Source organism: Mixophyes fleayi, chromosome 1 (assembly GCF_038048845.1).
Source record: "Mixophyes fleayi isolate aMixFle1 chromosome 1, aMixFle1.hap1, whole genome shotgun sequence".
In the NCBI taxonomy this organism is placed as follows: domain Eukaryota; kingdom Metazoa; phylum Chordata; class Amphibia; order Anura; family Limnodynastidae; genus Mixophyes; species Mixophyes fleayi.
Window position 1 is genome coordinate 97,461,143 of NC_134402.1, and position 25,593 is coordinate 97,486,735.

General features: G+C 41.6%; 1 protein-coding gene across 3 annotated transcripts in view; it reads right to left on the reverse strand.

Moving 5' to 3' along the window:
* The window catches only part of GLRB (glycine receptor beta), a 133,571-nt gene that overhangs the window by 39,461 nt on the left and 68,517 nt on the right, over nucleotides 1-25,593 (reverse strand). For all 3 annotated transcript variants that reach the window (XM_075198264.1, XM_075198261.1, XM_075198270.1), the window contains exon 3: nucleotides 656-762. In XM_075198264.1, coding sequence (XP_075054365.1) covers nucleotides 656-762 — 107 coding nt within the window. The remainder of the gene's footprint in view (nucleotides 1-655; nucleotides 763-25,593) is intronic.

The following is a 25,593-nucleotide window of genomic DNA, read 5'->3' on the forward strand; positions in this document are numbered from 1 at the left end:
TTGCAGTCCACATGTGGCCAGCGTGTTGTGCACCAGTCATTTAGAGGGAGACGTGTTTCCTAAATCCCCTTCTATGCGCTACAAAGATGACAGTAAGTTTGATATAGCAGCCTGTTTATAATGGGCCTCATTTAAATTTAGGAGGACATCCAGCAAAAGGGGGCATATATGCACAATTCAATGTGCATTTATAATTTCAGTTTGACTGAAGGATAAAAGTATTTTTAAATGTGCCCTGAAGAATGAAAGACAAACAGGCAGATGTGGGCGCTGGACTCGAGTATCTGGATCTAAATCCAACATGGAGACCCATGTATAACAAGTATGGTCAAACGATGATGAGATTGTTGTCATTATCCCAAAACTTTTTAAGTACCAAACAATAAATAATTGTCCTTTTTTTGCCCACACATGCTGGGATTTGTGGCCAGGTTTCAATTTGCCCATCAAATTAGCAATGTGTACAGGCAACCAAATCAGCTTATTAATGATAAAACGACATCCTATGGGTTTGCAGATGAGTGCAATTTGACACATCAGTAACAAAAAAAATCAGGAGACTCAGAATTCTCAGGAACACCAAAATGCCCAATAATTAAACTACTTTATTCTATATACATAAAACATATAACATAAAATGTATTAAGCAACAAACCTTTGAAGTTTGGCCTTATTCTTGGATCATAACTGACCAATAGTCTGTTCAATATGTTGCTAGTGGAGTTAACAGGAACTCTTGCAAGATCTTCAGCAGATTGTTGACTGTAAGAAAAACAGACATAAAATGAATATGCTACCTATATTTACTATTATAGCAAATATGAAAAATGTTCTTCTTGTATTATATGTTCATTCAGATTGCTACCAAAATAAGGCATAACAGTTACATAAAGTGTCTTACCAGGGCACCTGGCCACCACAAATTAAATGCAGAATGGAGACTTTAATTACCTTCGGTTTCATGTCATTGTATGATATATGTTTATATTATGATTCCCTCAATTCACAGAGCTGAATACTATGTTGGCACTTTATAAATAAAAAATAATAATAATTAGAATAATTCAATATCACTTTTCAAGAAATTCTATCACTTAATGTTCTATTAATGGTGAAAGGAAATTCTGTCTCAGGAGCTGCTGTAAAATTTCCTTCATGCCTCAATTTGTTGATATCTTTCTCTGAGGCGACTGTATGAACATCTTAGTTATTGATTCCGGTCGAAGCATCAGGAAGTTGAGCAGTTCCTCCCAAACAAGCTACTTTCTCTCTCTACGTTACTGAGGTGTCTTCCTCTAGCCATGATAGGCAAATTATTGGTCCTGTCCATCATTTTTTATACATGACCCAAAGTATGATTGGCCATTAATTAATTAATTAACCAACTCTGGAACCTTACTATTTTCTTATTTCTCATTTACTCAAGTGTTTCCTTTATTTTGGTAGCAACCTGTATTATAGAGGTTAGTTGTCAAACTATAAGAAGCGGGCTGAAACACACATCTGGCCACAGAAATAAAGGCAACAAGGACTTTTGTTGAAACACTATTACTATTAAAACAATAAAACTTTGGCATAATGAATTGTCAGGCAGTATGCAACCATAAGTACCCTTTCCTTATGAGGTTTTTTTAATTCCTTTCACAGACAGAAACGGCAAAAAGAATAACTAAAATCAAAGCCAGCATTTTGGGAACATAAAGAAGACAATTGCATGTGGCATACTTACCAACTTTAAAAAAAAACTCCTCTTTTGGAGATCCCAGATTTCAAGTGGCAAGAACTGCACTGTACCGACCCAAATCTTTTCATTTTGTCTCTGTCCTCTTGCAGAAATGATGCGATCATGCCGCAGAAGTAGAGGGCAACATGAGGTGATTTGCGTTGAATAGTGTCTCTGAGCCCTCCCCTGTCACTAGTGAAATGGTGGGATCCGGGAGAAATGCCTGCTTGGGAGTCTCCTGGAAATTCCGGAACAGTAGGCACGTATGCCTCAACACCCTCTATTTAACTTACCCCCTCTTTATTTATGTTTGAGCTGTTGCACCAGAAATGCTGTACAAGCTGGGACTAGGGCATGTTAGATTTTCTGCCAGAGTGGTAATTGAGAAAAAGACATAGCAGTCAATGAACTGTTACTTTTCAGCAATAAACTTCAACAGCTAGATCAATTAGTGATCATCATAAGGGGAGTCAGCACAGTATAGTGGATAAAGAGTATGCGTTTTTAGGGGTGTTCTGTACTGTGCAGAGGAGAGCACAGCCATTTCCACAAAGTAAAAGACTGGTCTGGTCCGATACATTTAATGGAATGTATTTTTCAACTTCCAGTTGCCCTTCAGTGGAGAAGGGATGGCTACGCCTACTGTGCCTTTAAAAAAAAGATAAAAAACATGCCTAACAGCTAGCCATTCCATTGTAGTACTCTATCATGTTCCATAAGCTTCACAATTTGATCTAACCACGCTTAGGGCCTGAGTCATTAAGGAAAGTAAGGTAAAAAAAGGAGTAAATGTTCTCCGATACAAACCATGTTACAATATAAGGGGTGCAAATTAGTTTATTATTTTGCACATAAAAAAAATACTGGCTTTTTTTGTCATGTAGCACACAAATACTTGATGGCTTTATTTTTACACTGAAATTTAAAGCTGATCTAGGACATGCCCTTTCCCAAATATAAATCTGTCCCAACATTTTAAATTTACCTCCCCCTCCAATGCAACACGGAATTGTCCATGTCCAAAGTTACTCCTTTTTTATGCTTTACTATCCTTAATGACTCAGGCCCTTAAAGTTCATTATTTGGCACTTTGTGGCTACTTGCTTTCGCAGGATTAGTTGATGGAGGTGAGGTAGCCAGTGTGGCAAAGCACAAGGATATGTGGGACAAGATGGCACAGTTTGCAGAGGAAGAAAAGTTTGCATCGGCCAATTTGAAGTATTGGGCATATTAGGGGCATTCCTTGTCCACATATGGACTTGATTTTCTGTCACATCTGAGGTGTCAGAGTCCTGCCCTCTACTTTTAACAGGACCTCTTTTTCGCCCTCCAGTTATACTTTTGTGGAAAAGTGCATTTTAGGCTTACAACAACTAATGTGATAAAAACTACAACAAAAGAAAAGGGACATATGCAATAAATGCAGTCCCAATGTTACATCACTCTCATGATTAATTTAAGCCACATGTGAGGCTAAACAGGGCTGTATTTTATGAAGAAAAGAAAAAGTTTAATTTAATGAAAGGTGTGATACTAAAGTGTAAGAGGTTGGACTTTGAGGTGACATTCACACTTCGCTTGCGCTTCTTTAGGTTTTCTTGCTTCCCTGTAAACAAAGGAGCACTTCCAGTTGAGAACAGAGAGAAAGTGTGAACTTTGATGTGCGTTAGATGGACTATCCAGACAACTATTTATCTCTGTGCATTCAATGCGCTTATCAAATTAGGCCCGCTGGGTGCCATCCGTGTGTCTGATCGGTCAGTTTTAATAACATTGCTATCCTGTGCATACTAGCGATGCACAAACAAAATACTACAACATTGGTGGAATATTTCAGTAAGTTTTAGTTCACACAAGGACTTAATTGACAATGTTTCCTATAACCATTAGGAAATAGCACTAATGATTTTTGTGTTACGATGTGTTATTACCAAACTGAGTGACAATATTTTTTTATCAAACAGCAGCTTGCTTATAACCAGGTAAGCAGTGTTCTCCCCAGCACTTATTTCCCAAATGCTCCACTCAGTTGTTTTACTTGCCACCCGGCTCTTGGACCCCAACAGAGTTCTATTATAGCAGAATAAACCATTGTTTCTCCTATTAGAACAGGCACTATGTGAGCACTGCAGCCAGCAATGTGTGTTAGACCACTGACCACCAGTTTGACCAGTCCTGGAAGATGTGGGCAATAACCGCCAAAATTTTTCAATATTAATGCAAAGTATTACAACTGCCTCCACCCGACTACTTCTTAATGCTGGCGGGCAAAATTTTCTGGAGAGAACACTGGGTATGTATCATCATCATTTATTTATATAGCGCCACTGATTCCGCAGCACTGTACAGAGAACTCATTCTCATCAGTCCCTGCCCCATTGGAGCTTACAGTCTAAATTCCCTAACACACACACACACACACACACACACACACACAGAGACAGACAGACAGAGAGAGAGAGAGACTAGGGTCAATTTTGATAGCAGCCAATTAACCTACTAGTATGTTTTTGGAATGTGGGAGGAAACCCACGCAAACACGGGGAGAACATACAAACTCCACACAGATAAGGCCATGGTTGGGAATTGAACTCATGACCCCAGCGCTGTTAGGCAGAAGTGCTAACCACTTAGCCACCGTGCTAAGTGGTGGCTAAGTGGTGACAAAGTTGTACTTTTTCATAATCATGTCCAGGATGATAATTTAGTTACAAGTGGGGTCCTTTTTTTTTTTAATTGATTTTTATTACCTCTGACCCTGACTAATGGCTGACTAATGGGTGCCATCTGTAAGCCAAGTATTCATGTGGTGTAGGATGAAAGTCAACTGGATGGTTGCAGCAATCCGTCCAATCAGATGCAGCCATCCATATTACACTATCTGAATATTATAAAAAAATCATGGTTTCATTGCCCAGTACAACGTATGATCACGATTATTCTGCACACAAAACCTTATTTCTACACGTGTTTTAACTAAAAGTTATAACAAATATTAGTAATAAATATTGCCATACTGCTTAGTCTACCTAGGTAAAACAAAGGATCAATTGTAGATAAAAATGCATTTATTTCATGCTGGCTGTTTTCATGCTGCTGTAAGGAACAAAAGTAAGAAGGGTGGAGGGCACAGGAAAAAAAACTTCCACACAGACCTAAGAACTGTTAACTAAAGCCGTGCTATCCCTTACTAATCACATTTTTATGGGTTTATGCTATTTGTTTATGCTTATTTGTTCTTCCTTCACTCGCTTTATGAATTCAACATTTAAAACTAATCCATACATATCAGATAGTTTGAATTAAAAAAAATACACCATTTTACAAAGTTAGATTAATGGTTGTTTTCATTTGGTCTCCACTCTATGAACTGCAAAAAAAATAAAAAAATGTAATTTATATGTTTAATAAAAAGAGACTGCATCTGGAAAAAAATTACCCAGCAGTTACAGAAGTATGTAAAACAAAAATGAATGGTATAATAGTATGACACAGGGGCGCACGCAGGAGGAGTTTCTGGTTCTCCAGAAACCCCTCCCCTCCGCGAACGAACGGGCCCCGACCAGCAGCACTGTACTGTACAGCAGCCACGGCACTGTCAGAGAAGCATCCGTGGCGGTGCTGTATTGTACTACAATACAGCACTGCCACGGACGCTTCTTTGACAGCGCCGCGGCTGCTGTACAGTACAGCATCACCAAAAAAAATAGAGAGAGCTGCTGCGCATGCGTCCGTGCATGCGCAGCAGCTCTCTCTATTTTTTTGGGGGTTGGAAGGAAACCCCCCCTTAAAAATCCTGCATTTGCCCCTGTGACAATGTGGTGGAACTAAATATCCTTTGAATCATTGGAAACGAATGATGGTGCCAAACAGAAAGCAAACTTAATTACAGAAGTTATACATTACTGTATAATGTCTCAATTATGTATAGACTATTCATAAAAATATTCCCCATTTACAAACTAGTGTAAATACTTATATTACACGCAAATTCACTGTGATTGGCCTTAAAATGCAAACCATTCACCAAAAGCACTTTTGTAGCATGATTTTGGGTAGATAGATATATGTGTGTATGTATATAGTTATAGATCACATACATACATATACAAGGTCAAAACGAGGTGGCACTTAAGGATTTTTTCACGTAGTATTTTTTTTTTAGCAATAGGTGGTTATTGTGACGTTTCATTCCGGCGTTTCAGTTACAGGAATATAACTTTCCTCATGGACAAAAAAGGTTGCCTCCTGCCTGTTATACAAAGCACACAGGAAACCGCACGACAGTCACAAACAAGATTCCTGGACACCACCATGCAGACAATGGACCAGGAAGAGGAAGCAGCTGCAAAGAAAGTTATGAGGTAGTTCAACTCAACTGTAATAAAAAGAGAACTTACCATAAAAATACAAAAGGCATTAAATTAAATAAGTTCCGTTTCCTGAGGCAACACTCAAGCCCTCTGCTCAACTTTGGGGTGAAAGGAGTGGCAATGCAGATATGACTTGTGGGAAGGCATCGGAAACATCAGGACATACTGGGCTGAAGTTTATTTCCATACAAGAAACGTCCAATTGAATATACTGTTGCTGAATGATGCATACCTCTGAGGTAGCAACCTTGAAAGTAGAGACATCTTGTAGATATAGCAGGGGTTCCTTATACCCTGAACAGTTTATGGTATGTGGATTTATGTCTGTGAGAATAGGTGGAATAATAACCCAGCCAAATAGATTAACTCAGTTGTGCATGGTTGTTATTATTAACATTTACTTATATAGTACCAGCATACACATGTAGCACTTACAGGATTAAGGAATCCTTAAAACATGACCTGTTACGTGTACTTCAGAATCAGAGTAGGGAAACCCAGAGAGAGGATAATATCATTTGCAGTTAAAGGATAACTAAATACTTGTATATTTATAACAAAACAAAGATTATATAAATCATAGAAAAAGAAACAGGATTACAAATAAGCCACACAAGCATTGCCACCAAGGTAGAAAATCATGGATGTAAGCCTCAGTAATCAATAGTCAGCTTTTATGTTCATCTACTATGGAAGTATGGGCTGAAAATACATTGAAGTGAAATTATTATATTTAAGAAAACTGTGTTCCTGGCCAATTAGTTTCCTAAGCTCTAATTAGATTTGCATGCTTCAGAAACATTGCCAAAGCACTGATCCATGGGAAGATAGTCACCTGCAGGTAATTTCTTCATGCACAGCAGGTTTCTTATATAAAGCAAACATGACAGATTCTATAAAGTTGGCTCAAACACAGACAAACCGCAGAGCTGCATTGTTGCAGGACAAGCCTGAACTGTGCAACAAGAAAGGGACATTCCTTAAGGATTAATACATGTTCTGTCGCTTTGTTCCTTACCACTGAAGGAAAAATCATACTGCTTTACAAAAGGGATTTTTTTTTAAATAAGCTTTTAATTATACATCTCTCATGCTTGTCCTTATATTCTGATTTTGGCACAAAGTCAGCAGGAAGAAAGTGTTGCTGTGCAGTAGGCAGGTGATCTATAACTTTGAGTGAGTGGCATATGTAAGCATAGGAAGTTAGCAGTGCAATGTGGTACCTTATCCAAATGCAATCTTGCATTTTTAGGTGTGAGCACCTAGTGAGTTTTTCCCCCTTACTGATGTAGCTGTATAAGCAACCTGGGTGAGAAAGTTATTATTATTATTATTATCATTTATTTGTTAGGCGCCACAAGGTTTCCGCAGCGCCGTACATAATACAAACAGGAGACCATACAGGGTGACATAGTACAGAGCAATAAACACAAAGTACCAATACTTCAGAACTCCGGGCAGACATATGAGCGAAGATGGAGTAGAAGAACAGGTATGGAGACAGGAGGGGAGAGGGGCCCTGCTCATACGAGCTCACATCCTGAGGGAGGGTGGACAAACAGGCACAGGAGGGAGCCATTAAAGTAAGGGAGAGAAAGGCGGGGCTGGTGGAGAGAGGGGAGAACGAGAGAAGGATGTTTGCGAAGGTGCAGCAAGGTAAGGGTTAAGTGGATTGTTGGTAGGCTTTGAGGAACAGGTGAGTTTTGAGTGCCCGTTTGAAGGAGCACAGACTGGGTGAGAGACGGATGGAGCGAGGGAGGTCGTTCCAGTGGAGGGGAGCAGCTCGGGAGAAGTCTTGGATTCTGGAGTGGGAAGACGTGATCAGAGTGGAGGAGAGGCGACGGTCATAGGCCGAGCGCAGGGAGCGGGCAGGGGTGTGAATGGTGAGGAGGTTGGAGATATAGGGGGCAGTAGACTGGGAGAGGGCTTTGTAAGTGGTGGTGAGGAGCTTGAAAAGGATCCTGTAGGGGAAGGGGAGCCAGTGTAAGGCAAGGCAGAGAGGGGAGGCGGAGGAGGAGTGGCGTGAGAGAAAGATGAGTCAGGCGGCCGCATTGAGAACAGAGCGAAGGGGGGCGAGGTGGGAGAGGCGGAGGCCAGTAAGGAGAAGGTTGCAGTAGTCGAGGCGGGAGATGATGAGAGCGTGGCATCTTGTGAGAGGAAGGGCCGGATGCGAGCAATGTTACGCAGCTGGAAGCGTCAGGTTTGGGCTAGAGATTGGATGTGGGGGACAAAGGAGAGAGAGGAGTCAAGGGTGACACCCAGGCAGCGGAGCTGCGTGACAGAGGAGATGGTTGAATTATTAACCACGATGGAGAGGTTGTGGTGAGAGGGGAGCCTGGGGGGAGGGAAGACAATTAGTTCAGTTTTAGAGATATTAATTTTGAGAAAGCGCGAGGACATCCAGGAGGAGATGGCAGAGAGGCAGTCAGATACACGAGAGAGGAGAGTGGGAGAGAGATCAGGAGAAGATACGTAGAGCTGAATGTCGTCAGCATAGATGTGATACTGAAGACGTTGTGGGCAGAAGCCTAAATTCTGTCTCCTAGAACTAAGTGCTTGTTACCACCGCATGTCAAAGGTGATGGTGATTGTGTTGGACATATGCTGTCACTGGCGTTTAATGCGACACCTGTGAGCGACGAGGTACAAAACAGGATACAGTAACAAAACTTTTTCTTTCTTAGAAACTAAGCAGATGTATTTGAAAACTTGTTTCTTGCATGAATGGACATCCCCTTTATTTTTAAGGTTTGGTTTTGTTTTTCCTTTAGATAATTGCGCATGTGAAAAAAGAAAAAGAAAAACATAACAAAAGCAATAAAAATAATAAGTTATTGGCACTAGCAAGTTTACTGGTTAAAGACAGAGGTCCTGATTCTAATCCGAACCAGGGGCGGACCCAGACATTTGTCCTACCCCGGGCGATTTTAGGGGGGGCCGATTTAGGCTCTGCCCCCTTTCTGTGTTCTAAGGCTGCCGGCGGCTGCACAGTATGTGCAGGTCCGTTCAGCAGTGAAAGTGTGCTGTCCCGCTGCTCTGATTGTGTTTAAAACACAATCAGAGCAGCCGGGCAGCATACTGTCACTGCTGAACGGACCTGCACAGTGTGCAGCTGTCGGCAGCAAGCCCCTGCTAGGGGGGGGCGATCGCCCCCCCCCCCCCCCCCCCCGGATCCGCCACTGATCCAAACACAACTTGCATGTAAGGTGTGTTTTAAAACAGACCACAGAATTTGTGCATAGTTCCGCCCATACTGAAATCCAAGCGTATCTCATGATACATTTCAATTTGAATCTGATAATCGCCGCTACGTCCCAGACCTGGAAGTAGTACCTGAAAGTGGCTTTACAGTCGCGGCGATTATCAGATCAATGTTAGTAAAATCTACCTTTTAAACCTCTTATGGCAAGAATATTAGGATTATACACGATCGTTGGATATATTCAAACTCTGCTGCTCTATCAGTGTCTATTGGACAAGACTGCTACTTGGTTTTTAATAGAGATCTGAAGCTGTGTGACACAGTGTTTCCTTTATTTATTTAGAAATTTGATTTAGACCAATGTATATCATACTTGCCAACTCTCCCGGAATGTCCGGGAGACTCTCGCATTTCGCGAGAGTCTCCCGCACTCCCAGGAGAGTGTGGCAATCTCTAGGAAGTGGGCAGAATTCGGTTCAAACACCGCGATTACACGCCCACCTCTCCCTGGCAGCTCCCGGAAGAACAATTTTAAATGTTGGGAAGTATGATGTATATTCCATACTTATAGTTCTAATATTTTCTATTGAGGGCATTACCATCTTCTATGTAATACAATGTAACATGTAATTACCAACATATGGAAATATATGATATATTTAATTAATTGATAAAATATCATTGTCCTTTAGGGAACAAAATGCAATGTTTTATCACTAACATGTGAAATCATGGAAAACATATGGTCTGATAGGAGCATCTTTGCTTTATATATATATATATATATATATATATATATATATATATATATATATATATATATATATATCTATATCTATATATATATATAGAGAGAGAGAGAGAGATACAGTCTCTCCAATTATTATTGTACTAATCATATACTCCTTAAAATGATCACTGAGTTCCTCTGATTAGGAACATCAATGTTGGTCATTTTATAAGCCGTATATAATTTATCTGAGGAATATAGGATATTTTTGATACAAGATTAGGTGGAACTAATATGAATGGGTCAGAAATTCTATATATATAGCAATACTGTTATTATCTAAATTGGTCTTTTTTTCCATGGTACATACTGTACCTTTGCCATGTGTCCAAGTCAGGGAAATCTGATACTGCAATTGAGCTGACACAGGGATTGTTAGGAATATTTAAGTACAATTCAATATTGATTTCACCACTCGTAGAACCAAGAGGGATGGGGACCTTCCACCCATAAACTAAAGCTAGCCACCACATATAAAGCTAAAGCTTTAGATGTGGTGGCTAGAGACACTTCAAACTGGAGAGCCATGTTACCCTAGTCAGGAATAAAAAAAATCACCAGTTAACATACAGTAATTATAAGTGTAAGTAATAGAATCACAGGTCAGCAAGGGCTAAACATCTCATAGAGATTGGAGGGATTGTCTACTTATTGAAGAAGTAGTATCTCCCAACAGGAAAGAGGATGTTATAAGTTTAAAGGCTGAAAGGGCTTTTTGGCAGGAAATAGGCAACTATAAAAATAAAAAAATAAAAAATAAAAAAAGTTTATTTAATTTCAGCAGAAAATTATTATGGGGATATTTGGGTACCCCCATGTGGTAGAAATATTAGCTTATACGGTTAATTATGAAAAATAAACAGGTTTATTTTATCCTCCTGAAACAACAAAAACACTAAAAAGTTTGAATAGAAGCAAAAATATTTTTAGTGTTTAAGAGAGCAATTATTTTGGCAACATTGATTCTCCAATGTAATAATAGTAAAAAATGTGTACATTTTAGTAAGAGGTCTTGTGAATTAAGAACTCCTAAGTACAGTATTGAGATGACTGCCATTAAAACGGATTTGATTGTTCCTGCCCAACGAATCATGTTGAAAAGTAAGGCAGAGAGCTTCAGTTTTGGAACAACTCATTTTCAAACATAACATCAATGGTGGAAAAGAGCTATGAGAATTTCATATAAATATAAATCAACTGCAAATAATCATGATTTGTAATTAAATTAGTGAATAACTGAACATCCACATTTAGTTATGTCGTATCATAGAATCTCTGGTTTTGGAATTACAGTTACATATGTAGACAAAGTTTGGTGTAAAGGTTAATTTCTGCTGCTATAAGAACCCCCTTATACTATATTTGTGAGCCTCCCATATCATGGATCTGTCTTAATATTATCAATCTCTCACAAAATATCTGGATTTTCTTACTAAGCTTTACTGTGTGCACAACATCTTTAAGAAAGGAATTATTTAGCTTCCAAGTCCCCACAACTGGGACAGGATGGGTTGGTTCAAAGCTTAAACTGAGGGGTGCATGGTCTCTATAAGTGAAAATTCCTATAGATGCACTATGTTAGGTTGAAACATTGTGATGCTGTAAGAAAAAAAACAACTATATTTAAAAACTGTTGATGGGGGTAGGAAATTAATTTAAGATCTCTGGTGTTGGATATAAGAGACTGCAGCAATCTACCAGTTGCATACTATGGAGAATATTCTTAATAGTTTTAGCTTGCACTGCGATACAGTACATTTAGTCACTAATGTATCAATAGCTGGATGTATAGTACATTAATATCTTCACCTAACATCAAACGTTTCCTTTATATTGACAGTTTCTTGTCCATTTGGATCACATAGTCTTGCCATTGTCAACACATGTTTTACTTCTATGGCTATTCTCTAACCAGCAACTTCCCGTTGCCTAGCAACATTCAGAAGCTCTGTTCTGACGGTGTGCGCTGACAAACAGCATCACAGCTGTATAATCACATGTGATTCTTGTGCAAATTAACCTTGTGACATTCTCCCCCACAGAGGGGCTGTTTAGCAACCTGAGCAACTTTATTTGCAATGGTAAGGGACTGATTTTCACAGATAAAAGTTTCAGTCCTACCTAGTAGTGCTGATTTACTAAGGACAACCTTTTTAATTAATGTTGTTTGTGCTGCCTTATTTATTTAAAAATGTTTACTTTCTTCTTGGTGTGCTTTTTACCTTGTTTAGCCAAACTGCACAGCTGGGGCTACATTTACTAAACAGCGGGTTTGAAAAAGTGGAGATGTTGCCTATAGGAACCAATCAGATTCTAGCTGTCATCTTGTAGAATGTACTAAATAAATGACAGTTAAAATTTGATTGGTTGCTATAGGCAACACCTCCACTTTTTCAAACCAGCAGTTTAGTAAATCTAGCCCCTGGTGGTTATTGATTTATTTGATTGGGTCACTAACACTGTATAGAGTATTTAAGGGTGTTTGGTTCACTGTGGTGTTAGTCTTGATAAAGGGCTGTGTGAAGCCCGAAACGTTGACTTCTTCTTTTATAGATTAAAGAATTTATCATTTGGAAAAATACCTGTGATTGCCTCCTAATTATACTATTTCACCTAATATCAATATCTCTTCCACTGTTCGCAGACCAAGGGGTAAATATACCAAGCTGAGAGTTTTCCGGCGGGTTTGAAAAACCAATCAGATTCTAGCTATCATTTATTTAGTACATTCTACAAAATGATAGCTAGAATCTGATTGGTTGCTATAGGCAACATCTCCACTTTTAAACCCGCCGGAAAACTCTCAGCTTGATATATTTACCCCCAGATATTTGATTGGAATTAGGCAGAAACACGTGAACATCGAGATTTTGTTATACAGGGTATTTTTTTACATATATGTTCCTTCAAGTCATGTTTATTATTTGTCTCTGTAAACGGGGCATTTCTAGCCAGAACCCAGATTTCCTATGTACAGGATTACTGGGCGAAAAAATATGTTAAGAATGATTACTAAAAAGTGGAGCTTTATCTAACAAGAAATTGGTCTCTTTCATAGAAGTATCTGTTACCTTTTCTGAGGGAAATGACATTAGTTTTAATATCTTCCACGTTCTAGACATTGTGTTACAATAATCCTAAACAAACAAAAAAGGGGACAAAACATTAGAACTCTTTGGTTTTAAAAAAAATTGATAATTCCACCAACCACCATAAAATAATTACTGAAGCAAAAAACGGTGGGATCGAATGGAGCTCCTTTTGAGTGGGGGAGGAAGGGGTATTAGGAACACAGCCTCAGATCCTAATGGGGTTGTCTCAATTTCCCACAACAGAGTTAAACATACAATTGTCTTAGGTGAGAGGACACAATAGGGGTAGGATAGGAATGAACAGGGTTTGGTATGGATGAATAGGTGTATTAGTGTGGTTGGATTACTCCAAACCTAGTCCTAACTCACATAAATGCAGGCAAAAGTGGAAAATTTACCAACACTTGCAATAGAATCATAATAAATACAAATTATATATCAAAATTGAGGATAAAATATGCTCACAAATTGATTGATGTCAATCTCCGAAGTACACAGAAAATAGTCTAGTTCAAGTAACCAGGAAAAAGCAATTTCAAACTCACAAGCCAATTGTGAATAATCAGAGGAATCAGGTTATATCTATAACACAAAAAAGTGAGTGAAGGTTCCAAACAATTTTCTTAGTGATGGTCCAATTTCAGACACAATCAGAAAATGTGTGATGTTGATATTAGTGTTTAAATGGCTGTAGCTCTCGGCGAGAATTTTCACTTGTTTTCCCATTGCCTCTTTTAACATAATGCTCCCCATATCATTAGATTTACTAAGCTGCGGGTTTGAAAAAGTGGGGATGTTGCCTATAGCAACCAATTAGATTCTAGCTGTCATTTTGTAGAAGGTGTTAAATAAATGAAAGCTAGAATCTGATTGGCTGCTATAGGCAACATCCCCAATTTTTCAAACCCGCAGCTTAGTAAATATAGCCCTTAATTTTCAAACGATCAGATTAAAAACACTTACAATTTTTGCAGTGTTCGCATTCATATAAAGGTTTCTGTGACTGATAGTCCCCGAGGAGTCCGGTCTAGTTCGCATACACAGGAAGACAGTTCACTCGCGCCAGACAGCTAACATGCAGTCCCGGCTATGTCAGATTGTTCTCTTTGATGTTTTGATGTAATCAAATACGAGTGACGAAACCCTACGCGTTTCGTCATTGCCTATCAGGAAATGTCACATTTCCCTCGTTCACATAACATTTCTTCATATAGGTATATATTAATCAAAGTGCCTGTTGATCAGTCCTTATTTCTTCCCATGACATTGCATTTAGGTCTGCACTGTTAAACAACTCTAATATCAATTCTGAAGTCTTAACATACCTGGACAGTTACAGAAATCATTCTCCACAGACCTATTTTATCGGGTTACTAAACTTTCACAACAGCAATTACTCAAAATCTACCTGTGTTTGTCAAAAATGTACAAACAGTATGTGCATCAATTGTCCTCTATTTTCATCAACTTTTAAAACGTTAATAGCGTGAGTGAACCATATCTCAGGACAAAACTTATGAATACCTATTATATTCCTTTCATTACTGGATAATGAACCTTAACACCAATTGTGTCTAATATCAGTTACTGTCTGCGCTGTCCGACATCCTAAAGCCAATTTATATACATTGATAAGTGTACCTACATATGGGAATCATTTCCCACATCTCTTCTGAGTGTGTTAATCAATGTTAAACAAAACCCATTTCAATCAGAAGTGTGTCTGGGCTAGTAATATGGTGTGAACCAGTCATATATATATCAATTCCCTCCTAATGTTATTGATAAGACTATTCCACTTACAAATCATAGCATTTCATTTTAAAAAATATTTAAATGTTATGTTATCAGTAATGATATGTAAATGATTATACTCGTAGTTGGAGCTTATTCTTTAATTTTTAATGATGCATTTATAAGGTGCATGTGAGCCAGAGTCATTACACACTAAACACTTCTTAATTACGCCAATGAAAAACTGATTGATTGATTGGTTAATTGTATTGATTAATTAGTGGTGACTTGCAGTGAAATACAGAATAAAGATGAATTTAAGGAGTTAATAAACTAATGAAAACTTTATAGGAAGGAGGCAAATTCAAAGTCTATATTCTAAATCAACCCAGCAAGAGCCAGACTTTAAATTTGCCTCTTTAATATAAAGTTTACATTAGTATATTAACTTTTTAAAACAAGTGAAAATACTCGCTAGGAGCCACATTCATTTGGACACTAACATTAACATCAGGCATTTTCTGATTGAGTCTGAAATTGGACCATCACTAAGAATATTGTTTGGAACCTTCACTGACTTTTTAGAGTTATATATATATAACCTATGATTATTCACAATTGGCTTGTGAGTTTAAAATAGCTTTTTCTCTTGGTAACTTGAACTGGACTATTTTCTGTGTACTTTAGAGATTGACGGCAATCAATTTGTGAGTATATTTTAAACCTCAATTTTGATATATAATTTGTATTTAATATGATTCTATTGCAAGTGTTGGTAAATCTTCATCAACATCTACCACTTTTGCATGCATTTACACGAGCTAGGACTAAGTTTGGAGTGATCCAAACTTGGTAATAGACTTTTTCATCCACACCAATCCCTATTCATTCCTATCTAACTCCTACTGTGCCCTCTCCCTTAAGAAATGTTTGTGTAAAACAATTACTGTCACCAATAATCATGGTGATTATCAGGCCAATTTATTTGAGCGCGTCAATAACAAGGTATTCTGGCTTTTTATGTTACTGTCATGAGTCGCGGCTCCCCGACAGGCCGCCGCGGCTCACTTCAGGGCATCCCGGCCATCTCCATGACGACCGGGACATCACTTCCGCCCTCCACGTCCCAGTTGCCTGGGCAACAACCGGGACGCTCAGCCTCCTCTGCCGCAGCGCCCGGCCAGCGGTCATACAGCCGGGCGCATGCGCGCAGAAGAAAATAACTTTCAGCTTCTGTTTCCTCTTGTATTGTATTAGCGCAGACTTGTCCTCAGTGTATAGGCATTTAGTCTGTGATATGTTTTGGATATTGGCACAGGGTAGGATTATCAGGTTCCATGCACATTTCTTTTACTGGCTATTAGTGCAGTAGGAGGGGTCTCGCTGGCACTCTACTGCTATTGGCTCCTTTCACTATTTAAGACAGTGAGGACAGAGCCTCACTGCCAGTTATAGCTCCCAGTGTAGCTAGGCTCCTGTTCCTTGTTTCCCTGCTCCTGTGCTGTATTCTAGTTTGGATTTCCCGTGTATGACCCCTGGCTTGTTTCTGGACCTTGCTGCATTGCCTGTGACCCCTGACCTCGGCTCGTTATCTGGTATCGCTGTCTGCTGCCGGCCCTTGACATTTGCTTGGATCTCACGCTGCTGTGTACAACTTCACGCTACCCCTGGGTTCTCCCCATCCAGTGCACATTTCACGACCCTCCGTTCGTCTGCAGCCAAGTCTGTCCCCACCACTAGGCGCTCCAGTGAACACCAGACTTCGGAGCGGACTCCGGGTTTTGTTGTGCTGACTGGAGGGGTTCCTAGCATTATAACTGGCCCAAATAAGACGATCCTATTTCCCACCGATGGAACCCAGTCCGGCTCAAGTCCTGGCAGGACAGATCCAGGCCGTTTCGCAAGTGGTTCAGGACCTTTCGCTTAGACTTTCTGCTCAGGAAGAAGCAACCAAGGCCTCACAAGCAACTCTGGCACCTGCCCCTGAGCCGAAGTTAAATCTTCCGGACCGTTTCTCCAGGGACAGAACTCTGTTCCGGAACTTTAAAAAGAGCTGCAAGCTATATTTCCGCCTCAGGCCCCGTTCCTCGGGCTCAGAGCAACAGAGGGTTGGTATTATCATCTCCTTACTTCAGGGCGAACCCCAATCCTGAGCGTTCAGTCTGACTCCTATTAATCCGACTCTGCAGTCCGTAGACGCCTTTTTCAACGCCCCCTTGGTCTCTTATATGATGATCCAGACAGGGTGGCATCTGCCGAGTCCCACCTAAGAGCTTTAAGACAAGGGCAGCGGACAGCAAAAGAGTATTGTGCCGAGTTCCGACGTTGGTCGGTCGACAGTCAGTGGAATGACCCCGCACTACGGAGTCAGTTCCGGCTTGGGCTCTCGGAGCAGATAAAGTACTCCTTAGTCCAGTATCCTTCTTCGTCTTCCCTGGAGGCCTTAATGCAATTAGTTATTAAAATTGACCGCAGGATCAAGGAAAGGAGGTCCGAGAGGGAGGCCGCCTCGCCATCCTGGTCCTCTTCAGCCATCTATCCGGACCCTCAGGACTCTCCAGAGCCCATGCAGTTAGGGGCTTATCGCCTGTCCCCTGAGGAAAGATGCAGGCGGCGGTCACAGGGACTATGTCTTTACTGTGGAAATAAGGGCCATCTCTTGCATAACTGCCCTAACAAGGCGGGAAAAGACCAGGCCTAGGAGTAAAGGAAGAGGTATGCCTAGGTCTCCAAATGGTCTCTTCAAAGAATTTCATCCTAATCTCTGCACGGATCATGTATGGTAATAGATCCGTTTCCATCTCTGCTTTTCTAGACAGTGGTGCAGCTGGAAATTTTTGAGATGTGAACTTTGCCAAAACACTTGGTATTCCTTCCGTAACCTTGGACTCGGAAATCACGGTCTGTGGACTGGACGGTAGACAGTTGACTGACGGAAGGATCTCATAGCAAACTCCTCCTCTGCATCTTACCGTGGGAGCTCTCCATTCTGATGTCCTCTCGTTCTTCTTAATTCCCTGTTCCTCCATACCATTGATCCTGGGGCATCCTTGGCTCCAACTTCCCAATCCTCACATCGATTGGAGCACGGGGGAAATCATACGATGGAGTAAGGCTTGTTCCTCAACCTGTCTTGTTCTTCCTCTTCGGGTTGTTCAGCCTTGTCCTGAATCTCTTCCTTTGCCTTACCATGAGTTCCACGACGTGTTCTCTAAGAAGGAAGCAGACGCTCTGCCCCCACATCGTAGCCACGATTGCTCCACTGATCTGGTTCCGGATGCCAAGCTTCCTAAGGGAAGGTTATATGCCCTGTCCATTCCTGAGACTAAGGCTATGGATGACTATGTGGAGGAAAACCTACGTAAGGGATTCATTCGACCATCAAAATCACCTGTAGGAGCGGGTTTCTTCTTTGTGGCAAAGAAAGATGGGAGCCTCCGCTTGTGCATAGACTATCGGGGTCTGAATGGAAGAATACCTACCCGTTGCCACTCATCTCCGTGCTTTTTGATCAGCTCAAACTAGCCACGATCTTCTCCAAGATTGATCTGAGGGGGGCATAAAATTTGGTCCGGATCAAGAAGGGGGATGAGTGGAAGACAGCCTTTAACACTCATTCAGGCCATTATGAATATCGGGTCATGCCCTTCGGCCTATGTAATGCCCCCGCTGTGTTCCAAGATTTTATTAACGATGTTCTACGAGAATTTCTGAGAAAGTTCGTTGTGGTATATCTCAACGACATATTGATCTATTCCCAGTCACTGGAGCAGCACCGTATTCATGTCAGAAAGGTCCTCCTCAAACTCCGCCAGCACTGCCTCTTTGCTAAACTCGAGAAATGCGAGTTTGAAGTCACTCAGGTCACGTTCCTCGGATATGTCATCTCTCCTTTTGGCTTCTCCATGGATCATAGTAAAGTACAGGCAGTCCTCGATTGGATCCGGCCAAGCAATCTAAAAGCCATTCAGAGGTTTTTAGGATTCGCCAATTACTACAGGCGATTCATCCGGTCATTCTCAGTGTTAGTGTCTCCTATTACTGCCCTTACCCGAAAAGGGGCTGATACCGTTAATTGGTCCTCCGCTGCTTTGACGTCTTTTCAAGCTCTGAAAGAGGCCTTCATCTCCACACCTGTCCTCCGACATCCCAATCAGGATTTACCTTTTATTATTGAGGTAGACGCCTCTGACGTTGGGGCCGGTGCCATCCTTTCCTTTCTCAGAAGGATCTCAATGACCACTGTCTGCACCCCTGTGCATTCTTCTCCAGGAAATTTTCCTCCGCAGAGACCCATTACGATGTTGGTAATAGGGAGTTGCTGGCAATCAAGTGGGCATTTGAAGAGTGGCGCCACTGGCTAGAGGGAGCTAACCATGTAATTACGGTATATACCGACCACAAAAATTTACAATATATTCAATCTGCCAAAATTGTGAACTCCAGACAAGCCCGGTGGGTCCTTTTCTTCTCCCGTTTCAACTTCACAATTACCTTCCGGCCCGGATCCAAGAACATTAAGGCAGACGCCTTGTCTCGCAGTTTTATCGCCTCTCATCCTTCCCTCGCATAACCTACTTATATTATTCCGGCATCCAAAATAGTCCTTAACCTGACTCAGGACCTTGGCACGACCCTCCGTGGTCTCCAACATTTGACACCATCGGCTACTCCCAGGGGTAAACTATTTGTACTTGATTATCTGAGGAGGACGGTCCTCGCTGAATGTCATGATAATAATACCTCGGGTCACCCCGGAGTATCCAAGACGTTGGAACTTCTGTCTCGTTCCGTCTGGTGGCCCTCCTTGTCAGCAGATACCAAAGAGTTTGTGTTATCCTGTGAATCCTGTGCCAGGAATAAGTCTTCTCGCAAACTTCCTGCAGGTCCTCTTATGCCGCTGTCCGTTCCAGTGAGACCCTGGACACACATATCTATGGACTTCATCGTGGAACTACCACGTTCATCCAGTTTTAACACCATCTGGGTGATAGTAGACAGATTTAGCAAGATGGCCCACTTCATCCCTCTTGTAGGATTGCCATGTGCTAAAACTTTGGCATCTCTATTCATTCAGCACGTTTTCAAGCTCCATGGACTTCCTGTTAACATTGTCTCTGACCGCGGCTCCCAATTTGTAGCCACCTTCTGGAGAGCGTTCTGTGCCTAATTGGGAATCAAACTCTGTCTGTCATCAGGGTATTGCCCACAGTCCAACGGACAAACTGAAAGGGTCAACCAATCCCTTGAGCAATTTCTCCGTTTATATGTAACCAAATGCCATAGTGACTGGGCTGCTCTGCTTCCATGGGCAGATTTTGCCTACAACAACTCGTGCCATTCCTCTACTCTGGTATCTCCATTTTTCTGTAACCTTATATTACATCCTCGGTCCAACTCGCTGGAAGTTCCGAATCAATCTAAACCTAGTTCTTCGATTTCTCATCTATGCCGGATATGGAGAAAAGTTCACATTGCGCTCAAACAAGCTTCATTTAAGTCTAAACATTATGCTGATCGGCACCGTGGACCATGTCCGTTCAAAGTCGGGGACAAGGTGTGGCTGTCTACCCGCAACATTAAACTCAAACAACCCTGTAGGAAGTTAGGTCCCAGGTTCATTGGACCCTTCTCCATTATCAAACAAATTAACCCTGTGGCGTTTAAGTTAAAACTTCCTCCTTCATTCAAGATCCCTAACACTTTCCATTGTTCTTTGCTAAAAGCAGTCACAGGGTCTCAGAGGTTCAAGACACATCCATTGCACAGACCTCGTCCTGTCTCAGTCAAAGGGCACCAGGAGTTCATTGTTAAAAGAATTCTAGACTCCAAATAAGTGCAAAGCCCCAAAAAAATTTTGGTCCACTGGAAGGGCTACGGCCCGGAGGAACGGTCTTGGGTGCCGCAGAAACATCTCCATGCTAACCAACTCATTAAGGACTTCTTAAAAAAGTATCCTGGGAAACCTGGAAGTCGGGGTGCCTTGACCCCTCCTCAAGGGGGGGTACTGTCATGAGTCGCGGCTCACCGAACGGGCCGCCGCGGCTCACTTCCGGGCATCCCGGTCGTCATGGTGCTGACCATTCTCGTTCTGATATACTGTGTACCTGATCTGGCTCTCCCTTCACTTCGAGTGTTGCCTATCCGTTTTAAGCCCTGCCGCAAGAGTACCATATACTACTGTTTACCACTTGGTCTGCTCCAGAGTATACTCCTAGTGTATTGTGTTACGAGCCGCGGCTCCCCGACGGGCCGCCGCGGCTCACTTCCGGTTTCTTCAGGCGTCCCGGCCGTCTCCATGACGACCGGGACGTCACTTCCGCCCTCCACGTCCCGTTGCCTGGGCAACAACCGGGACGCTCAGCCTCCTCTGCCGCAGCGCCCGGCCAGCGGTCATACAGCCGGGCGCATGCGCACAGAAGAAAATAACTTTCAGCTTCTGTTTCCTCTTGTATTGTATTAGCGCAGACTTGTCCTCAGTGTATAGGCATTTAGTCTGTGATATGTTTTGGATATTGGCACAGGGTAGGATTATCAGGTTCCATGCACATTTCTTTTACTGGCTATTAGTGCAGTAGGAGGGGTCTCGCTGGCACTCTACTGCTATTGGCTCCTTTCACTATTTAAGACAGTGAGGACAGAGCCTCACTGCCAGTTATAGCTCCCAGTGTAGCTAGGCTCCTGTTCCTTGTTTCCCTGCTCCTGTGCTGTATTCTAGATTGGATTTCCCGTGTATGACCCCTGGCTTGTTTCTGGACCTTGCTGTATTGCCTGTGACCCCTGACCTCGGCTCGTTATCTGGAATCGCTGTCTGCTGCCGGGCCTTGACCTTTGCTTGGGTCTCACGCTGCTGTGTACAACTTCACGCTACCCCAGGGTTCTCCCCAGTCAGTGCACATTTCACGACCCTCCGTTTGTCTGCAGCCAAGTCTGTCCCCACCACTAGGCGCTCCAGCGAACATCAGACTTTGGAGCAGACTCCGGGTTTTGTCGTGCTGACTGGAGGGGTTCCTAACAGTTACTGCCACAATTTATCAATAAAATATTGCCAGGAAGGTTTTGCATGGGGAATCTATCTCTTGTGAAATCTTATCGCCATCAGGAATTAGTGTTATTGCTGGTGGTAACACTTTGATAGATAGTGCAAAGCCATATTTCCTAGAAAAACACCCATTTATGCTGGCCATAGGGCTTTCCATCCTATGACAAAAAGATCACTATTATTCAAATAAGAATGATTAATTAGGAGGAGGAAGTTGACCATGGCTGTGCTACAGATTAATTCTAAATATAGCCACTTTGTTTTTAATGAAGACTCATACATATATACCAATAGTAGCTCTAATTGTTTCAAACTTTTAAGTCATATCCCTACAGGGAAAAGAGGTCTCAGTTCACTGCTATTCTGGGTTTGGAAAAAAAAGATTGAGAATCATGCATCCACTTATGTTGTTTAGTTTTTTCACATTCTAATGTTGGTAATGGATGCTAGTATCAAACCGGTGATTGAATGTTAGGCAATTTAAGTCAAGGTAGAAAATACGAGAGCCCCTCCGCATCACATAATGTTATTTTTTTTTACCATATAGCTGTACAAGGCAAAATCGAAACTGACATTTTTCAGAAAACTGCCCTTCGAATTACCTAAAATTGCATTCCGTTATCTGACAATTGAAGACAGGTTCTCCCCTGCCAGCAAAATATTACTCAAATCTACATTCTGAGATCAAAGTCAGATTTAGTCAGAGTTTGATACTTTTCTGACTTTTCCCATAATGACCAGAGGTGTAAAAAGCTGGATTAGGACAGAGTACTTACACAATCCACTCTACTGTATGTGTACAGTTGGTATTTCTTAACATTGAATTATACAAGGCTTAGAAAGTTATTCACAATTGTTCATAAATGTTTACTTTGTTACTAACTGTATTGCCAAGTTTTATATCTGACATTTCTATTAATTTGATTTTTTTCCACTCAACATATTTTGAGGTTATATTATTCTCTGTCTTACAGTAGCTCAATAAAGATTGCATATTAAATGCCATCATAATGCAAAATAATGTAGAATTTAAAAGCTAATCAGCCAAATCTAGGAGCCAGCAGGACCTTTTAAAGAGCCAGGCAGTGTGATGACAGAGGGCAGGAATTAGCCCAGAGTAACCAACACCAAGATTGCTGAAATATTGAAGTAAAAGAATTGAGCTTAGCAAGAGTTACCATAATGGGTTTATGAATTATTAGCAAATATGCATAAGGGGTAAGTGAGTGGCTAAGCTAGGGAAGGCTTATAAGAGCTGTATGTATCAGTTTGCTTTCTCTTCCCATCTGGAACGTTCTGGTGAGTTTAGTCTGACTGGACCTGTTGGTAAGTATATTGATCTGTGAATTGCTGTGATTTTTGTCCTCAATTTTAAATTATTTTTCTCCCACTGACCTTGTTCTATATATATTTCTTTATTGTCCCTTTTTCCGTTTATTTACTTCTTACTCGAAGTGAGTTTGGGTAGGATGTGTGGCCCCTTTTCTTTCCCCCTGTGTATTTTGATGCATTTATTTGCTATTTTTCCCTTCCTAGCTCTTCTTTCTACTACTTTATTAGTAGAAAGAATAAATACTAATTTATTGTTATACTTAGCCTAATATTGCTTTTTTTCTTAGTTTTTGCCCGTTTTTATTTATTTATTCACCTGTCAGATTAGACCCTGCCACTCCCTTCAACTCACTGGACGCCCCACAATGTAAACCCCAACTCCCCCTCACTTGCCATACTATTGGCAAGAGAGAAGGGAGCTCTGGTTGGGTAGCTGCCTCGGTGCACATGTCTGCGCATGCGCCGTCACTCTCCAGGGTACATGCTCAGACGCCAAATTCAGTGCCTGCAGCTATAGCGGAAACAGGTGCTCAAGGAGCGCCCTTAGTTGCTCCCGCTGCCAGCAATGTTGGCCTCACACATCTGAACCCGCCCTTCCCCCTGCTGTTATGGAGAATATAGTTGCAGGGGGGGGCTGTTATTTACTCAGGCAATAGGGATAAAATAAATCCCTGTTGCCTTAATGTGGGAGCTGACATTGGTGGCATTGAGGTCAATAAATAGACCATTCATGGACTGCCCAAATCAAGGGTGAAACCCCCACATACTTTAATTACACAATCCATATTTTTTAAAAAAGCTAGACAAGGCATTTTGCCACTTGCTGCAGGGAGACAGTAAAGAGCTAATGTGCAGGCTGTCACTCAGTTGCATAGAGGTTTTGGTCCCCCCTTTGCTCCAAATTTCATAGCCATTAACTATTAGTGTCCCCTCCACTCCTGTGCTGGTATCATCCCCGCCTTTGCTTGAGTCAGCCTCATTTGTTAATGCTCTTCTCAACCGTAATTCACCAACTGTTGTGATGGTTCCCCCCGCCCCTGGAAAACCCCTCTGCACAGCTTGCCACTCAGGGGACCTGGTTTGATCCTAATGGTACAGTAAGGAGTGGGTCCAAGGCCACACCTCCCCCAGTATCAGTTCCTGGAGCCTCAGTGATGAATATATTCCATTCCTCGCATACTAGATTCCCCTGGATTTTGAGCCCTGCCTTTGGAGGTACCCCTTTTTTTTTTATTTTGCACACCCCACTTTACATTGGCCGGGTTTTGGATCTGGATGGTTCTCCTTTCTGTTCTGTTGCATGCTTCTGGCTTTGCACCCCTTGGTTCCTTGGCCTCTTGCACTGTGCCGTTGGTTCATGGCGCAGCAGGTATGGTATATGCGTCTCACCCTTACGGCTCCATCAGGTTCTCTCAGTTTGGTTGGTTCAGTTTGTGTGTGCTGATGGACTGCAGTCTAACTGCAGAATGTGTTGTTGGTGTCCGATTCAATAGAGACGAATGCTGTAGCTGTTACTTCTAAATGGCCCATGGTCTCTTGGAATGCTTCCTCTAGGGCAGGGAGCTTTGTTTCTGTTTCCTCCGTTACAGGTTCTGCTGGACATGAATCATGTCGACTTTGGAGTCATCGTTCTGCTGGAGTGGAAACAGTGGGTTCATCTGGGCAAGGGATTTTCTCCCAAGTTGCAGCACCCGCATTTGGGGAGGGAGGAAGTGCCCGGACTATAGGAGAGGAACGTCACTACTCTACAAGCACCATCTTATCACAAACGTGAGTTATTGGGAATATTTCCCACAACAGCATCTGGACACATTTGACTTCTACAATCTATCTATGGAACTGTCCATTATTCTGAATTATTTTCACATACTTTGCATCATCCACTGGACGGACTTATTTCTGCATAGATATAAGTTGCAAATCTACATTTTGTTTTTATGTGATTATTTGACTTGAACTGCTTTCATTGCAATCTCGCAGCCCACATCCTACGACATTACCAGCATCTCAACATATTGCTGCTTATGCATGTTATAACTCTATGTTATTCTGGCTAGAATTGATAATTTTGATGTCACCGGTGAGCTTCCCTTTTAGATATTCTTTTTACTAATGAGGCCAACTTTGGATGTCCTGGTATATTGGTCATTTATTCGGGGGCAATGATTTGAGTAAATTGAAGGGATTGGCCCTCACTGAGCACATTAAGTCAGATGTTGATGTGATTAGATCCCGATGGCCCTTGGTCCATTTAGTATTGCCAGATATTGTCCCTAGGTTGCAATGGAGAGGTGTGGATAATACA